An 18,168-nucleotide genomic window follows, 5' to 3' on the forward strand; every position below is an offset into this window, starting at 1 on the left:
ATACCAAAAGAACCTGCAATATAAAACATAGTATTTACTATATTATACATATATATATTCATAATAGAAAAGTATATTTAGTTACTTCGTATTTAATGATTTTGAAGATTTTGAAGTTGTATAGGTAAAGTAAAAATCGTCCGATAAATATATGTTCACCCAATACCTTTTGATGAGATTTTAATATTCCGCATTTTGAACACGTTGAATTTCGAATTTTGTATAATACTTAATAAAGTTTGTAGTTGTACAATGATATCACTATTTGATGGTAAGATTATAGTTGGCGATGGTCTTGTAATTTCTCCGCATTTGTTACAAGAAGGTTATCTCTGTGGCACTTGGTTCATCTTTAAATAGTTGAATAATTTTGTGACATTACATTCATTTAAATTTTGTACTTTTGAGTAAATCTCTGATTTGTCAAAGTACATTATCAACAAATTCTTCTTCTATAAATAATTTTGTTGTTTGATCCTTGTATTGCCAAATCTTTGAAAATTGCAAGAATAAGTTTTCACCATTATTTTTATGCATGTTTATATGAATTATTATCATTATATGCTATAAGCACAGGACTGCAATATGTCAATGCACACGTATTTGTAACAATATAATATCCTTTGATTCTTACACTGATTTGGATATGTTTCATTGAGCAATAATGTTTTTATGAGATATCATTCTTGAACTATCTAAAATTCGGTCAATGTCTTGGCATGGTTGGATATATTTAACGGTCTCATAATCTTATTTTTGTGCAAACGGTCCGTTTGGTTTATTTTAAACTCATCCAACTTCTTTCTTTGTTTCACGGTGTTAACACTGTCGTGCTGAACTTGACGAAGATCTACTGTTGGGCTTATTGTATCAGCCATATTAGATTGAAATTCAAAGTTGTAATTTTGTTCTGGCTTCATAATTTGATCATCAAATCCATCCATTCATCAGGTTGTATCGTGTTGTTAGTGTTGTCTGATTTAACACGACGAAAATCTATTTTGACATGTTTCATCATGTTTTGTATCCATATTGTTATCTTCTCGAGTTCTTTATTACTTAAGAAATAATTGTAAAATTGTTTCAAGGATTACATTTTAAACATCATGTAATAATTAACAGAATAATGGCTAATAATAATGGTAATATTGGATAATAATAAATATAATCATCATAATATTGTAATACAAATTAACATAGGTAGTTATCTATATTGCTTTTACTTAACAGTTTAAATTAGTTAATATACAATACAATAAACGTGTATCTAAGAAAAATTAATTTATGACTTATGCGAGGAATAAAATACGATAAAAGTATTTGTTATTTATGTAATACAATTTATGCTGTTTAAAATATTTAAAAATACTATTTAAATGTTTTGCTAAACTATAATTCCAAGTAAATGTTTAGATTAAATTAATACTATACAGTGTTATTTAAGTGGTAGTATTGGTGCTATTAAGGCCAGTTATATATATATATTATACTATATTCCATATCTTGATTTTAGACTGTACCACAAATGTCTAGACTGTTCAGACTGACATTCCTTTAGCTGAATACAATGTGTTGCATATGGTCATGTAGGTACTATATCGCTTTGTGAGTCGTATATGTATCTACCTAACATGGGTTTCATATGAAATTGTATACGAACAATGATTCTGAGCACCACAGAACGCGATTGAAAATGTTATACAGTCCAATAAATGCCATTGTGAAAATCTGCAACGTTGCCATATCATCATTTGATTTTCGCAGCAATGAATGTAAAGGCATTTACAATGATGGTGTGTTGTTTTTGTTTTCATCATCTTATTGGTAGTAAAATGTCGATTGCTCATCCAAACAGGGGCTTTCGGTAGAGACCGAATCTATTTGTTTTGCAATTAAAAGAAATAATTTCAAACATATAGAAATTAAAATAAAATAAACGGAATTTTTACGCAAAACCCAGTTTTCGACCGAATCGATTTTTATATGGTTGTAACTCAAAACAGTAATATTTATGTATTTATTTATTTGTGTTCTTATTTATACGTTTATATTTTATTATTTTATATTTTTCACACTTACTGTAACTAAGAATTTTAAATATAAATTTCGTAAATGCATATTTGTTGCATATTTTAATGATTTTTAACAGGGATTGAAAACGTTTAATTTATTGGTTTTCGTTTTGTTTAACGTTTTAAACATTTTGATTACTATGTTTTTGATTAACGTTTTTTAAGGTAACCGACAATTTCCTCCGACATTTTCCCTGACTGTTTTTGGCATAGCATGACATTCTCCCCGAGAAATGTTCAATGCGGACATTTCCACTTTTTAAGTTTATTATTTAATATTTAATAAGAAATTATTTTTCATAAATAAAATAAAATTGGTGTATAATAAAACGAACAATTTGTATATAAGTAAAAATTTAGGTAAAATTCATATAGAATTATAAAAGTTAAAATATTTATGAAATATATTCAAAATTTCGACACAATACATACAAATGATATATTTTGTAAAAAACATTTAATTTCTGATACTTATTTTATATCTAAGTACATATTTTGTAATTGTCTTTCATATTTATTTTTTTTTGTTAAAAAAACCAACCTGTTTTAATTTTTAATAGTTTATTAATTTTAGATAATAGCAAATAATACAATGTGCTAGTACTATTACTTTTTTATTTAGACAATCTTTTAAATATAATATTACTATTATTTTATTGTTTCAAGTAGTTGAATTTATCAAAAATATACATCTACTATAATAGGTAATTATAGTATAATTGATTATGTTTATAAAAAAAAAATTATATTTTACTGGAAAAAAAATAATTTCTTATTAAATATTAAATAATAAACTTAAAAAAAAAAGTGGGGGGAAATTGTCCGCCATTCGTTTTTTTAAACGTTATTTTTCTAAATTGTTTCCTAATAACATTTTCGATAATTTTGTTTTTTTTTTTTTTTTTATATATATATTTTTATTTCTTATACCTAACTTATAATAGTTACATGCACTTGAGTTATAACTAGTTATTCTTAATATTTAAAATTTAAATTTCAAATCAAAATAATCATTTATATTTTATATTTTATATGTAAAATTCAAAATTTCAAATTAAAACATTTTTAAAAGTGATAACACATATATAATATATATATTTTTTTTCGTAATAAATAATAACAGTATAACTCAGAATTAACTCTATAATTTATTTACGTTTTCGTTTTTGATTTCGTTATTATATTTTTGTTGTTTTCGACGTTTTCATTTTATTAATTGTTTTCGTTTTTCATTTTTTTCGTTAAATAAGGTTTTTTAAAAACCTTTTTCCATCCCTGATTTTTACCGTATATGTTAATGATTTTTTTTTAATTTGATTATTACAATTATTGTAATTTATAGTTAAAGTTTTCAATATGATCGTTTTAAAGCTGGATTTTACTTATAAATTTTTTTATTTTTCAGTTTGTTTGTTCTCGCCAAAAGGAGATGATAATTAATGCCTACAAAAGTAAATTGGAAGCTAATCCCAAGCTTGCTATAAGAGAGGCTCGTGTAATTCTTTCCAAAGAATTAGGCATTGGTATAACCACAATATCCAACACGCTTTCCGAGTATCGCAACTTTAAAACAGTATCATCACCGAATAGGACGAAAATTTTCAAAAATATCAATGTTAAGGTTGATGATTTTGACAAAGAAGCGATACGAAGAAAAGTTCATCAGTTTTGGGTAAATCGTGAGTTGCCAAATTTAAATAAAATTTTAAGTGTTGTAAATGAAGATGACACTTTACCGGACTTCGCATTGACAACACTATGGCGTCTTTTGAAATCAATGGGTTTTCAATTTTCAAAAAGAGGACGCAACAGTGCATTAATTGAAAATGATGACATTCGGGCATGGCGTAGACGGTATATCAGGGATATAAGGAAATATCGAGAGGAAGGCCGACCGATTTATTACCTGGATGAAACGTGGGTGAATGCCGGAGACGTGGCAATACGAGTATGGTGTGATACAACCGTTAAATCGAGCCAAGCTGCATTTTCCCAGGGTCTTTCTACCGGAGCAGTTAACCCCACCGGAAAGGGAAAACGGCTCATAGTGTGTCACATCGGCTCTGAAGATGGATTTGTTTCGGATTCGTTATTATGCTTTGAGTCGAAGAAAAACACCAACGATTATCATGATGAAATGAATGGTGATAGTTTCCGTGATTGGTTGGAAGTTGTTTTACCGAGGCTCAAAGATAATGCGGTCATAGTTATGGACAACGCGCCATACCACTCGGTGAAGTTGGAGAAATGCCCGACTTCAAACTGGAGGAAGGCTGATATCATCCAATGGCTACAGGGTAAAGGAGAAGTTGTTGACCAAACTATGATAATACCGGAACTACTGGAAGTTGTTAGAAGGATAAAACCGATCTACAACAAGTACGTCATCGACGAGATGGTTTTACAACAGAACAAAACAGTGTTAAGGTTACCACCTTATCATTGCGAGCTCAATTCAATTGAGTTAGTTTGGTCTGTTGTAAAACGTCACGTAAAAGCCAACAACAAGACATTTAAATTACCTGATGTCAAAAACCTCTTGGTCGAAGGAATAGCCAAAGTGGACGCTGAAATGTGGAAGAACTTCGTAAAGTACACAATTGAAGAGGAAAATAAGTTTTGGACCTTAGATGACACGGTGGACGAATTGTCGGCTGAACAAAACAGATTGGTTATGACCATAGGAAATAGTGACACTGAAGAAGATGACGATTTCGATCTTTTATCAGATTAAAAGATAAAATTGTGTAAATATTTGTAAAATTATTATTGTAAAAACCTATTTATTGTATTGTGTACATGATGTATAAAAATTTACTGTAAATTATTATTATACAACCATTAAGTTGATGCTCAATTTAAATAATCATATTATCAATAAAAAACTATTTAAAAAATATTAAATATTCCCGATTCCTTGGTAAACGTTAACGCCGTGTCACTTGGATATGATAAATAATTGTAAACCGGCTATTTTAATAATTAGTGTATACTGTATACTCGTCGGCACAGTTTGATCGGCAACTTTCGTGCTCGATCGATGGCTAGTTATGGCGAAAGTGGGAGAAATTAGCCTCGGGACGGCTGGCAGCCGTCAGTCGACATGCGCGAAACCGGTATGTTCTCTTTTGAAATGAAGTGTACAATTTTCGGGATCAGTGCAAATGTCCATAATCCTCCACGCATATTACCCAAATCATAATTCAGATAATCATGCGTGAAAAATACAAACACCTGCACTTATCGCGCACAGCGCATACAATAATAAGGTAATAAATTTGTCACGCAACGAAAACAATAATATAAAAATATAAAATAAATATAAGAAAATAATAAAAGTATGCGTAAACACTTAGGCTAATACAATTCTGATCAGAATCATTCTTTGTTTGGAGTTATTAATCTTTGATTTAATATTAAACATATAAATTACACTTAACTTATCAATGATGAGAATCATCCAACACCCACTGAACAGCAAAATAGATAACAGCATATTTTTGTTTTAAATATTAAAAATAATTATATTTTCTCCTTATGTATTTTTGGATTTAATCAATATGTATACATGTTTTTAAGATGATTGGCCAAGCGAAATACTTTGTGTTATAATTGGAAGTGACAATCACAGTGATTTTAAGTTCAATGTAGCCGAAATACCAGATGGTTGTGATGTAATTATTATAGGTCAATATTATATTGACAGGAATAATAATGTTGTTAACCATACAACAAAATCTGATGAAGGTAATAATTATATAAGAAACCTTAATACACAATCAATTAGTAAATAGACTAAATAACAAATTTCCATTCTTTGTAAAAACGAACAAATAAGCTAAGGAAATTAATACTTAAGGAAATTAAAGAGCACTTATAAAACAATTTTTCAAACCAGCTAATGAAAATATTAAAAAGTGAATTATGAATTATGATCAAATGATATTTGTTGTTATTTGATGTATTATTTCTGTCGGTAAGCCATTAACCTATTAATAATTGTTTAAAGATATGGAATAGATACTGACGGTTCGTGGCAACCTAAAAATGAATACAGTAGCTTGTTATATATTAAGCGCTATAATTTAGAACTATTAAAAACATTAAATAGTTGATACTATAAGTTGAATACTGTGTCTAAATATAATAAAATCTATATGTTTAAAGATGTAATGAGAGCCTTGCATACAGCTAACAAGGTTGTTTATACAAAACTTGGAATATATTATAAGGATAGTAGTTGGACCTCAATATTTGCTCCTATGGATGAGGAACGACAAAAGAATGAAATAATTGGTCCATTAGTCAATTTTTTAAATGATTTTAAAATTAGCGGTCTTATCTTGAATATATATGCAATTTATGTGAGTAAAAAATAAGTTAGCTTAATTAAACAATAGTTTTAAAATTTTAATATTATAAGTTTGTACGATTTTATTTTGAAATAAAATTTTCAACTAGAATACAACTTTTCTGATTTGACATAATCAAATTGATTTTAATTGGCAATTACAGGGATGCTGAAAAAAATTGTAAATTTCCAGTACATAGTTTTAAAAATTGTATTTGTAAAACAGTTCATTTTTATACATAAAATACCCCTAAATGAAAATTATGTTTTTTTATCAATTTTTGAAAGCTTCTTTTATAAGATTATTATTCAATCAGAACAGATAGAATTCTAAGCTGTCTTTATCAGTGTTATAAAACAATCTTTAAAACATAACATAGTCTTGAAACTTTGGTATTTGAGTGTACCCTTTATTTAAAACTCTCTGATCACATGTATCAATTAAAGATAGTTATGTAAAATATCTTGTGACACTAAGCCATATAATTCTAACTTATTTTAAAAAATCTAATAAATAGAACATACAATAAATTCTTACTTAAAAAAATTAATTTATTATATAATACTAGTATCGTTATGATTGATTGGCATACATTTTTTAAGGATGTCATGGACAATTTTCCCCAAAAAATAAGTACATTTATTAGTCAAGTCAAACAAGGAGTAAAACATAAAATAATTTTTGGATTAATGATAGATGCATATACCTATACAAAATTTAGTGATCTTTCGGGTAAGTCAAATATATCTATAACGATACTTCTGAGATCAATAAATCATTGTTATCTTTTATGTTTATATAAATTGTTTCTTTGTGTTTTTTAAGCTTTCGATTTTACAATAACAAATGGTGTGTTGGATATTTATTTAATTAACTATTTTAGTATAAACATTTGTGATTCAGAGGGAAAGATATATGGTTTGGCTCCAGTAACATGCCCAAGTCCTAATATGACGACAATGGTATGTACTTGTTCTTAAATATAATAAAATATTTCAATTTAAAAATACTACATTACTTACGAAATATTCCAGGAACAAGTGACTTCAGCTGTAACTAGTTCAAAAATGGATAAGTCCAAAGTTTATGCTTGGTTACAGAGTGTAATAATGATCCCAGATGATCAACCGCCAATATATGATGTGCAATATACAACGTATTCTAAGGTATGTTAATTTTTAAATGTAGATATAAAAGTTTAAGAATCAACTTTACCTTGAATTATTAAAGTGTTAATATAAATATTTCATTTTAGTTTATATTAATTAAATTATATATAATTTTTATCACATGATAAGAAAATTTGGTTTGCATTCGTAAACAAAAGATATAGAAAAAAATATTTAATAACTGTTTATTAAAAAAATAACAATTTCTTTTTTTTTTTTTTTTTTTTTTTTTTATTTAAAGCTATCAATATAAAATTATTACAGCTTGACAATTACAAATAAGAATACGTTAATACGTTACGGTACAGGATAACGAAAATTAAGTCCAATATACATACATGCTAATAATACTAAAACAAACAGTGATTAAAAAAGTTAACAGAAACTGAAAACTATAATAACAAAACAAAAGAAATAGTTAAATAAATTAATGAATGACTAATGAATAATATATATATAAAAAAAAAAAAAAAAAAAAAAAAAAAAAAAAAAAAAAAAAAAAAAAATTGAATAAGCGTTTAAGTAAATTAAAACCAATATAATCAAATTAAGAATCCAGCATTTTCGAAAAATTTCAATATAATAATAATAATGACTCTTGAAAAGGAATTAAGGATAATTGAAGGTTCTAGTGACATAATATTGTTATTATGTAAAAAACGGAGTAATTTAGATCGGGAATTAGAGAGTGATGGGCAATCAGCTAGAATGTGTGAGAAGTCGCAGATTGTTTCTTCTGCATGTCGAGTGCACAAAGGGGAGTCGTTCAAGTCTAGGTGGAAAGCATGTGCAGGAAGTAAATTGTGACCAAGTCTGAGTCTGGTAAATCGGACGATGTGGGACCTGTCTAGAGGCTGCTTAACGAACCATGGGTGTCGAGGAATTGTAGGGGTAATGGATCTATACCACTTAGCGAAATCAGGTGCTACTGATGACCACCTATCTTGCCAAGCCTGTTTGTAGTTATTTTGTAAAATATTAAAAATATCAGAAGACGGGATTTTACGAACAGGTGGGTTTACACTATATTTGGTGGATATAGCGAGGATATCAGCAAATTCGTTGCCTGAAATTCCAGAATGGCCTGGGACCCACAAAAGTTCGATTATTATATCCTGTGAGTATAACTTAAAAAGCGAAGCTTTGATATTAAGAATAAGAGGAGACGTGGCTGTAGAGATCGAGATAGAATTAATGGCGCTAAGAGCTGCTTGGGAATCCGAGACAATTAAGCATTTTGTAATGTTTAAAGATTTGGTATGCTCCAGAGCTGTCATTATCGCATAGCATTCTGCCGTAAAAGAGCACGTGAAATGAGGTAAGGTATCTGAATATTTGATCATCTTTTCAGGGATAAAGAATGAAAAACCTGCAGAATTGTTTGACACTGAGCCATCGGTATAAACCAAACAGTAATCATGGAAATTTAATTCTATAAATTCATTAAAGATGTGATTAATAGATAACGTAGGCATATTAACTTTATCACTATTGAACTTGAAATCCTTAAAGAGTGGTAATAAATGAACTCGAGGAAGAAATGTAAGAGCTTCAAAGGAGATATCAAAACAATGAAGACGCTTTTGGGGTAAGATGATAGAGGACGAGAAGTGATTGATAGAAACGGCAATGGAAGCTAAAATAGGGAGAGTTTTTGGGACGTATCGCCAATGAGTAGCCAAAGATGAAAACTTATTACAAATAGAATTGGGAGAGCTTGATATGTGCTTTAACAAAAACTTTCCTGCAAGTTGACGTGACCGAATTTCAATAGGTGGACAACCACATTCCACTTCCAGGCAAATGTTCGGAGCAGATCGTACAGCACCGATGACTGTGCGGAGGCACGAGGTTAACATAGCATTCAGCTTGTTGCGGTGTGATCGGGACGCGGATGAGAATAAAAAAGAACCGTAATCAACTTTAGAGCGGATAATTGATTTGTATACTAATAAGAGTGAGGATGGGTGCGCACCCCACCAAGTACCTGCTAATGCTCTGAGCAAATTGGACCATTTAGAAATTATACATTTAAGATTGTTGAAATGAGGGACCCATCTGAGTTTTGGGTCAAGAATAAGACCAAGGTATGTGATTGTATTGGATGGGACTATGATCTTATTGTTGATGTAGACAGGGGGGAAATCAGCGTAGCGTTTTCTAGTAAAAATCATTAATTGGCTTTTATCAGGAGCGACTTCAAAAAATGCAGAAGAGAGTTTGTTGTTTAGCGAGTTCAATGCAGAATTTAAGCGGAAAATGGCATGGTTGAGAGATTTGTTAACTGAGAAAACAACAATGTCGTCAGCATAGAATAGACATGAGTAATCGTGAGAAGATAAGCTTTTACTTATAGGGGTCATATAAACGTTAAATAGAATAGGACTGAGACAACTTCCTTGCGGCAGTCCCCTGTATGATGAGCGAATGAATTCTGCACCAGATGGAGATTTGAAATGTAGAAAACGAACATGAAATAAGTTGTAAATATAATTATAGAAGACGTCGGGAACATTAAGATCCTGAAGCCGTAGTATAAGAGTAGGAATATGGATAGAATCGTATGCACCTTTTACATCAACAAAAGCAGCCGTGAGAAACTCACGGTTACAAAAAGTATCATAGATAGGACCAACAAGATTAGAAAGACATTCCATGGTGCCGAGACCTCGTCGAAAACCAAACAGATTATCTGGAATTAGACGGTGAGCCTCAAGGTACCAATCTAATCGATTTTTTAACATATATTCTATAAGTTTGCAACAAGCCGACGATAATGCGATTGGGCGGTACGCTGGATGTTTAGCAGCAGGTTTAGGTATGGGGATCACCCTAAATTGTCTCCATGACTCAGGTACAATATTGTTGGAATAAAGGTCATTAAGTACTTTTAATAGTATATCGAATGCTTTGATCGGAAGATGTTTAAACAGAAGGGGGGAGATGTTATCAACCCCTCCTGCAGATGATTTGCGCGAGTTTATGGCGAGTGACAATTCTTGTCGATTAAAAGGAGAGGAAAAATGAGAAGAACCGTGGTTAGATAACTGATTTGCATTGAATAAAGTATCAGGTGAAATTTCCGCATCGGAGGGGGCATACAATGGGGAAATCTTATTACAAAAATTCTCAAACCAATCCTCATTGGAGGCCGTGGGAGATGGATAGACGCAGTGTTTAAACTTTTTCGCAGTCGCCCAAAACTCGGACAGAGGCGTGGCTGGATCTAAATTAGAACATAATTTTTCCCAAGAGGCTTTTTTGGTTTTATTCAGGACTTTCGTAGTGTCGGCGCAAGCCTTGCGGTATGTAATAAAGTCATCGCGAGAGCGCGACGTTCTGAATTTTTGGAAATAAAAAGAGCGCGTCTTTACTGCAATGGTGCATAACTCATTCCACCATGGGGGACTAATAGGGTGTTTTTTATTATTTATACACCTAAGAGGGGTAGACTTTTTGGTTGCACATAATAAAACATTTACAAAGTTATTATAGTTGTCAAGTGGTGAGGAATCCAATGTGAACGATTCTAAAAGACTGGCGACTTGATAGGTAAATTGATTCCAGTCTGTTGCATACATATTGAATTTAGTGGAAGTATTATTGTTATTGCGAGAAGAATTTGAATACGAAGGTCTATTAGGTATATTAATAAGGATAGGAAGATGGTCGCTTCCAAACGGGTCCGTCAGCACGGACCAAGAGCAAGACAAAGATAAATTAGGCGAAGATATCGAGATGTCGACCATAGTATCGGGATACGGAGGACGATTGATTCTAGTAGCCTCACCATTATTAAGCACGCAGAGACCATAATCCAAAATAGCGGAGTGTATCAAATTGCCCCTGAAGTCTGAAGTGGAAGATCCCCAAACAGGATGGTGACCGTTAAAATCACCTCCAATTAATGAAGACCCATTCATAAGAGAGAATATATGATTGAAAGTTTCTGGAGAAGGGTTAGACGAGGGAGGGATATAAATTGACCATAAATCGACAGTTTTATCATTGATCGTAATCTCTATTCCTATTACATCTATAGAGTGAAGTTCTAAAATATACCTAGTGATATCGTTAAGGGAAATGCGTTTACTATTAATAGACTGGTGAATTACAATGGCAACCCCACCGTATCCATCCAGTCTATCTTGGCGGAAAACGTGGTAATTAGGGATAGATATACGAGAATTCGGTAAAAGCCACGTTTCAGAGAGAAGCGCGCATTGACATTTATTTTCTGCCAACAAAAAGGAAAAATCATTACGACGTGCTCTAAGACTACGACAATTCCACTGTAGAACCAAAAGACTGTTAAGATGATCGTTAATTTTCCTGCGAACCATTCTGTATGGAAGAGAAAAAATTAATTATATGAGACTCAATTATGTTATTAAGAGAGGAATGCGAAGAAAAAGATGCTGGGTCATTAATTAATGTATGAGTAAGCTGATTGACGAGTGAAAATACCCAAGAATTCTCTTTGGGAAAAGCATAAGTATTCTCTGACATATAATTTAGAAAAGTGCCATTAGGGAAAGAAAAATCCTTATTGACAGGAACTGGGTGAGATGGTTGCTTAGAGGGAATAGAGTTGTTTTTCTTACGAGAAAAATTATGATTGTAATTTTTTGTTTTTAACTTTACATGAGATTCACCAATATTTGGGAAAGTCTCATCTGAAATAATAATGTTGTTATTGCTGGATTCTCTTACATCGTTGGTTTTAGGTTTAGCAGTAATATCAGAAAAAGTAGATGATTTATTAACAATATTATTTTTAATAATAAAAACCGCATCCTTATAGGACACATTTTCAGTGGCCATAATCTTCTTAATATTTTTCTGACGAGACCATTCCGTACATGACCGGTCAGTGGCTACATGAGAGCCTTTGCAGTGGAAACATGACGGTACGGTTGACTCTTTTGTGGGGCAGTTAGAGAACGAATGATCGGGTAAACCACAGTGTGAGCAGTTGGCTTTACCACGACAGAATTTAGCAGTGTGACCATAACGGAGACAATTTTGGCAAATTACTGGTGATCGAATGCTGGGTGAAACTTTAAATAAAACTTTATAAATGGCGACTTTTTCTGGGAGTATTGGGGAGAGAAATTTCAACTCCACCAATTTGGATGGTAAATAAGAGCTACTATTATTGTTGGTTGATATGCGACGGAAGCTGACAACTTGCACCGTTGAGTCTAAACCTTCCCAAAAATCTTCTTCGGGAACCGAGACATCAAGATTAATAACACCAAATGAATATACAAGTGTAGATGGAATGTATGCTTGTAAACCCATAGTAGATAGCTCTACCGAGGATAGGCAGATATTGGCGGAAATAATAGAGTCGAACGTAACTTTTACTCTCACGCCAATTGGATCGATACGCAGAATGCCATTGAATTTATTAAAAAAAAGTTTGCCAACTTTCATAGGATGAAGCTTTCCGACGTTGTTATTATCCGAAATTGCTTCTATTATAATAACAGGGACCCCGGTAAAATTGTCCGAAAATTTAATTAAGTTGGAATCGCGACCGTGTGAATTTAATTGTTTTGAAGACGTGTATGTAAGACTGGTATTGTCTGGCGTTGTGTTGACAATCGGCGGACTGTGGTCATTTGCGACTGTCGCATGACCAGTACCGTTCTTATCGCACGAATTATTAAGTGAATTATCTAAATCCATATCGACGGAGTAACAGTCGACCGCAGGCAATGTAATTATATTATCGTTATCATTATTAACATGATTAATATTAGAATCGTTAAATTGGAACTGTGTACCTGAAGGTAGTTGTAGTTGAGGGTTCCTATCGATGATGTGTTGAAGATTCGGCGAGATCGGTGTTGAAGGAGTGTTATTCGACGACTTATTATTATTTTTTTTTTGTACAACTTTCCATTCTGAGTGATTTTTGGATTTTTGGAGATTGACTTTGAGTTTGGAATTTGGGTTGGAAGGCTTATCGCCTGCTCCACCCGAGGTGGACGACATACGTTAAACGACAAGTATACTTTAAAAAATACAAAGACACAGCTTAAATATAGGTAGTATTAATACTAAGATGCCGGTTCAATTACAAATGAACAGACAGATAACGAAAACAATAGATACGCCACGCACGACTGATCGCTATAACGGTTGAAACCGAACTGAAAATAACAATTTCACTCTCACATTTTTTAAATAATTTTTATATAATTTTTGATAACAATTTTTTTTTTTTTTTTGAATAAATGAAGAAGAAAATGATGTTAAGTTTCAATACTAAAATAAAATCTAGATGAAGTGGACTTAAATATTTTGAGATATTACTGTGCCCTTTAACTAATTATATACTTAAAAGAAAAAACCATTTTTATGTAAAAATATATACAGGATTTATGTTCTTTTTATACAATTTAAATTAAGGTAATTAAATTAGGAATACCTTTTTATCAAAATTCATATAGCAATAAAACGTGAAAACACTTACCTAACATATTATTCTCGATTACACAGATAACAGTTTATTTTTAGTGAAGTATATTTTTAGCAAGGTTAAAATATGTCTTTGTCTTCAAATTTCATGTTTTTGTAATTTTCCACTTAAAATCTCTGTTTTGTTTTTATTTCAGTATTGTAGCATTAATACCACAAATTCAACTCTCTGGTGTCAGAACCGTCCACAGCTTTCACATGACCAAGTAAATATTTTTAAATCATATTTAATCTCTGATTATACAACGGGATTTAATCATAAAGGCAGACAAATCCAATACACAGATATCTAAAGATAGATAACAGGATATGAAATAATATAAAATGTATTAAGAACAACTAAGTGTGATATCTAATGCACTCTAAGGAAGAGAATACAGCTGGAGATATCTTTAACTAAAACCTATATTGCCTTAACTAACAGATCACATTAATATTAATACATACAATTTAGTGATAGGTTCCACTTTGTTATATGCATAAAATAAATACACGTTTAATGATAATTATGGTGGTGCCTGATCTGTCTAAACCACGATTGACATAATTTCGATAACCAATTTAATAAATTTGTCATCGTTTTATCTTATAGTAGCCATATTGAAACATTATCTTCTAGCAAACATATATTCTATTATGACATTAGAAAATTTGGTACTAAATGTGCACAGTGATTATGCAATTTTGTTTATAACAAGAATTACATTTAAGGTAGTATTTATTTTATCAGTGTTATCGTCACGAACATTTAGTGTGTGAGTACCTATTTTGTCACTATAAGTTATAGCCTTTATAGTTTTTGATTTCGGTTTCCCAAAGCCCCTCAAATTATAGGTGGCTAGAAAACTAAAATTGCAAATACTGGATACTTGTGTGTTCACCAAATCATTAGTTGATATTTGATTGAACAATGTCTTCATCTGACCAACTGAAACTTCAATGATGATAGCATCTTATTAAAAGTTGTAAATATGTGTAAAATGTCTTCTAGGATCGATGATTTACTAAGTATAATTGTTGAATAACAAATACCAATATTGATAATTGATACATAGTATCAAAAAATCTAACCTTGATTTATTCCCTTTTCTGACAATTTTGGTATTGTAGTTTAGACTTGAGCAAACCGTAACGCTTATACTGTAATATATTTGACACAGACAAAGAGATTCCAATTCTATTTATTTTTATGTTTTGATATGGGGTTCATAAAAGATATTGAAGCATAGCACTTTAGTGAGGCATCTGAGGCCTAAAATTTGAATTTCTGCTGAATATTCTAGCAATATATTTGCATTAGAAAATTGAAAGTACCGCTAGTAATTTCAATAAGTATTTCTCCCAGATTAACATGAGATATAAAATTTATGTAATTCAAAATTAACACATCTATTACAGTAACTCACTCTACTCTAATTTTCAGCAAAATTGTAATCATTTTCATATTCTTGAAATTTTTGTTATTTACTTTAGCGGCTTTCGCAAAATAACTACAAAGGAATTCATTGAGGGTCTTGATTCAGATGATTTCAATTCAAGTTGTGGTTGTGGACAATTTCCAGTTACAAAAGCATTTATTAGTGGCTGAAATCACCCCTTCACATCAGTCCCAGATTAGATTAAAACAGAATTGGTGACGAAATGTGATAATAAGTTATATATTTGAACCAGCAATATGCAGTTATAATTATTTATGTATTTATCAATATTCTCAACAAGTATCATAATGATATGCTTAAATCGTTGAAATATTAATGTTTGTTACTACTACTGTTGTATATGTATTTTAGTTCTAAAATTATCACTTTTATCAATTTATGCAATATATTAGCACATATTTAGAAAATTAAAATATTAAATGCATACACAAAAATTTATTCAGTATCATATTTTACGAATTGAATAACTACCGTTTGTAGGAAATATAATATATAATAATTAGTACATTTACATCTCTAGATACTACAATAATTGTCGCTCATTCATTGTCATTGAATAGCCTATATACTCTCGTATATGTAAACAGTCAATTATATTTTTGATATAGGTAGAAATAATTTAGCAAGTAAAGTTTATTGTAAATGTAAAATTATATCACCAACCTATGAGACGGATGTGCTGTGGCAACACAAAATTTCAATTTTTAAAATACCCTCGTGACGATGGTGTCAAAGGTCGTGTTTGACAGTCTAGAGTACTGCCAGTCCCGTGAGCCGTCAGTATATCGATCGTCGAAGTTCTATGACATAGGAAAACCGTCATCGAACGGCATAATACTTTTTGGATTATTGTTTTCATTGTTTAACATAGCAGCCTGACCAAATTATTTATGTTTTGATTGAGTAGCCACAATTCTGTCGTACTCTTTGAATCTGATCTGAAACCGGTTAATTTATGGTCTTTAAAAATTCCAAATACTTGTTATTCGTGTGTTCACTAAATCGTGGGTTAATATTTGATTAACAATGTCTTCATCTGACGAACTGAGACTTCAATGATTAAAGCATCTTATTTACAGTTGAAAATAGGTGTAAAACGTTTTCTATATGTTCGGATTACTACGTATAATTCTTGAATAAAATACCAATATTGATAATTATTACATAGTATCAGCAAAATCTAACCTGATTATTCCTTCTGACAATTTTTGGTATTGTAGTTTAGACTTGAGCAAACCGTAACGCTTTATACTGTAATATATTTGACACAGACAAAGAGATTCCAATTTTCCAATTTTGCATTGCCATAACTTAAGACTTAATGCATAGAAAATTTATTTATTTTCTACAAGTTTTGGTATGTCTATAAAATAAGATGTTGAAGGATAGCACTACTACAATTTGAAAGGCCTATAAGTTGAATTTCGCTGAATATTCTGGCTACTGATTTGCAGTATTGGAAAATTGAAGGCATCGCCAGTCATATTTCTTCCAGATTAACAAGAGATAAAAATTAATTGAATTGGGATAACATCAATTACATGACTCACTTACTTACTCTTATTATTTATAGCTAAATTGTAATCATTTTTCATCCCTTTGAAATACTTATTTTTGTTATTTATTTTAGTATTTTCTGAAAATAATAACTCAAATATTTCAAAATAAATTTATTGAATGACATACTCCATTTATTTTAATGTAAATGTATAACAATGTACCAAATATTATAAAATCAAATTTGGAATACAGTAATGTTAAACAAGTATCAAATTGTATAAGTAACTTTTACTGTTTTATTGTACTTGTATGTATTTTTAATTTTTAATGTCTGAATTATCAGGAAATTATTACTATCAACAAAGTTTATAAAAATAAATAAATATTTTACATTACAGTTATGGTTTTGATAAATATGTTATCATTAAACCATTGTTCTCTAATAAATGAAGAACTGTTATTGAATGATTCTTAATTAAATACACCTTAATTGCATAATAAAGGATAATACAAAAAGTTTTAAATTTAAATGATAGTTTACCCTGATACCTAAGTTAATACACCAATAAAGCACAATTAGGTTAACCCCGTGGTACAAACATTCTCCTGTAAGTAATTTGTATGTGAAACCAAATTGATATAGTTAAATTAGAAAGAACAAATTTAATTAAAATAACTATTCTAAAATGAAAGCCATTTTACAAAATAAGTTAGAAGGAAAAGGGTGGGATTTTGAAGGAAAATTAATGCGATAATATCAAAGCTAAGTTAATTTTGTTCTATTATAGAATATAATTATTTTGATCAAAGGTGAGAGATGGACCTGATCTATTGGACTGCTAAAGATGTAGTTTTACATAAATTATAAATTACTGATTTATTATTATTTGTTAATATTACGAACATTTTGCTATGATTGAAGGTTGAATTCTGTTGGTATTTCACACAAATTACGTAAAAATGATTGTATGATAAAGAGGGAACAGGGGAAATTAAAATTTACGTTTAAATTGGGATGGTGAATTGGTTTATTAAAAGTGATTGTGAATTACAATTAATCAATTTATAATTTCACTAATATTTAAATTTTCTTTACTCTTAATATGTATTATTAATTTATTATACAGCATAATATGTTCAATCTCTA

General features: G+C 30.4%; 3 protein-coding genes across 3 annotated transcripts; 2 read left to right on the forward strand and 1 right to left on the reverse strand.

Annotated features, from left to right (window-relative positions):
* Positions 1–3,501: 3,501 nt before the first annotated feature.
* On the forward strand, positions 3,502–4,806 carry LOC112599958. Its single transcript, XM_025347089.1, has one exon. It carries the CDS (start codon positions 3,502–3,504, stop codon positions 4,804–4,806), a length of 1,305 nt encoding a protein of 434 aa, XP_025202874.1.
* Positions 4,807–5,456: 650 nt separating this feature from the next.
* Positions 5,457–14,453, forward strand: LOC112599956. The gene is made up of 6 exons (XM_025347088.1): positions 5,457–5,819; positions 6,240–6,436; positions 7,027–7,156; positions 7,250–7,386; positions 7,459–7,590; positions 14,220–14,453. The coding sequence occupies exons 2-6, from the start codon at positions 6,245–6,247 to the stop codon at positions 14,373–14,375; spliced, it is 747 nt and encodes a 248-aa protein (XP_025202873.1). The 5' UTR covers positions 5,457–5,819; positions 6,240–6,244; the 3' UTR covers positions 14,376–14,453.
* LOC112599955 lies at positions 11,910–13,709 on the reverse strand. The gene has a single exon (XM_025347087.1). It carries the CDS (start codon positions 13,594–13,596, stop codon positions 11,917–11,919), a length of 1,680 nt encoding a protein of 559 aa, XP_025202872.1. The 5' UTR covers positions 13,597–13,709; the 3' UTR covers positions 11,910–11,916.
* Positions 14,454–18,168: the final 3,715 nt, after the last annotated feature.

Source organism: Melanaphis sacchari, unplaced genomic scaffold (assembly GCF_002803265.2).
Source record: "Melanaphis sacchari strain LSU unplaced genomic scaffold, SCAv2.0 Contig573_pilon_pilon, whole genome shotgun sequence".
Classification (NCBI taxonomy): domain Eukaryota; kingdom Metazoa; phylum Arthropoda; class Insecta; order Hemiptera; family Aphididae; genus Melanaphis; species Melanaphis sacchari.

Coding starts and splice junctions, on each gene's coding strand:
- LOC112599958 (XM_025347089.1), top strand. CDS start 3,502: ATGATAATTAATGCCTACAAAAGTAAATTGGAAGCTAATCCCAAGCTT.
- LOC112599956 (XM_025347088.1), top strand. CDS start 6,245: ATGAGAGCCTTGCATACAGCTAACAAGGTTGTTTATACAAAACTTGGA. Junction 7,157..7,249: donor AAAATTTAGTGATCTTTCGG/GTAAGTCAAATA, acceptor GTGTTTTTTAAG/CTTTCGATTTTACAATAACA. Junction 7,387..7,458: donor GTCCTAATATGACGACAATG/GTATGTACTTGT, acceptor GAAATATTCCAG/GAACAAGTGACTTCAGCTGT.
- LOC112599955 (XM_025347087.1), bottom strand. CDS start 13,596: ATGTCGTCCACCTCGGGTGGAGCAGGCGATAAGCCTTCCAACCCAAAT.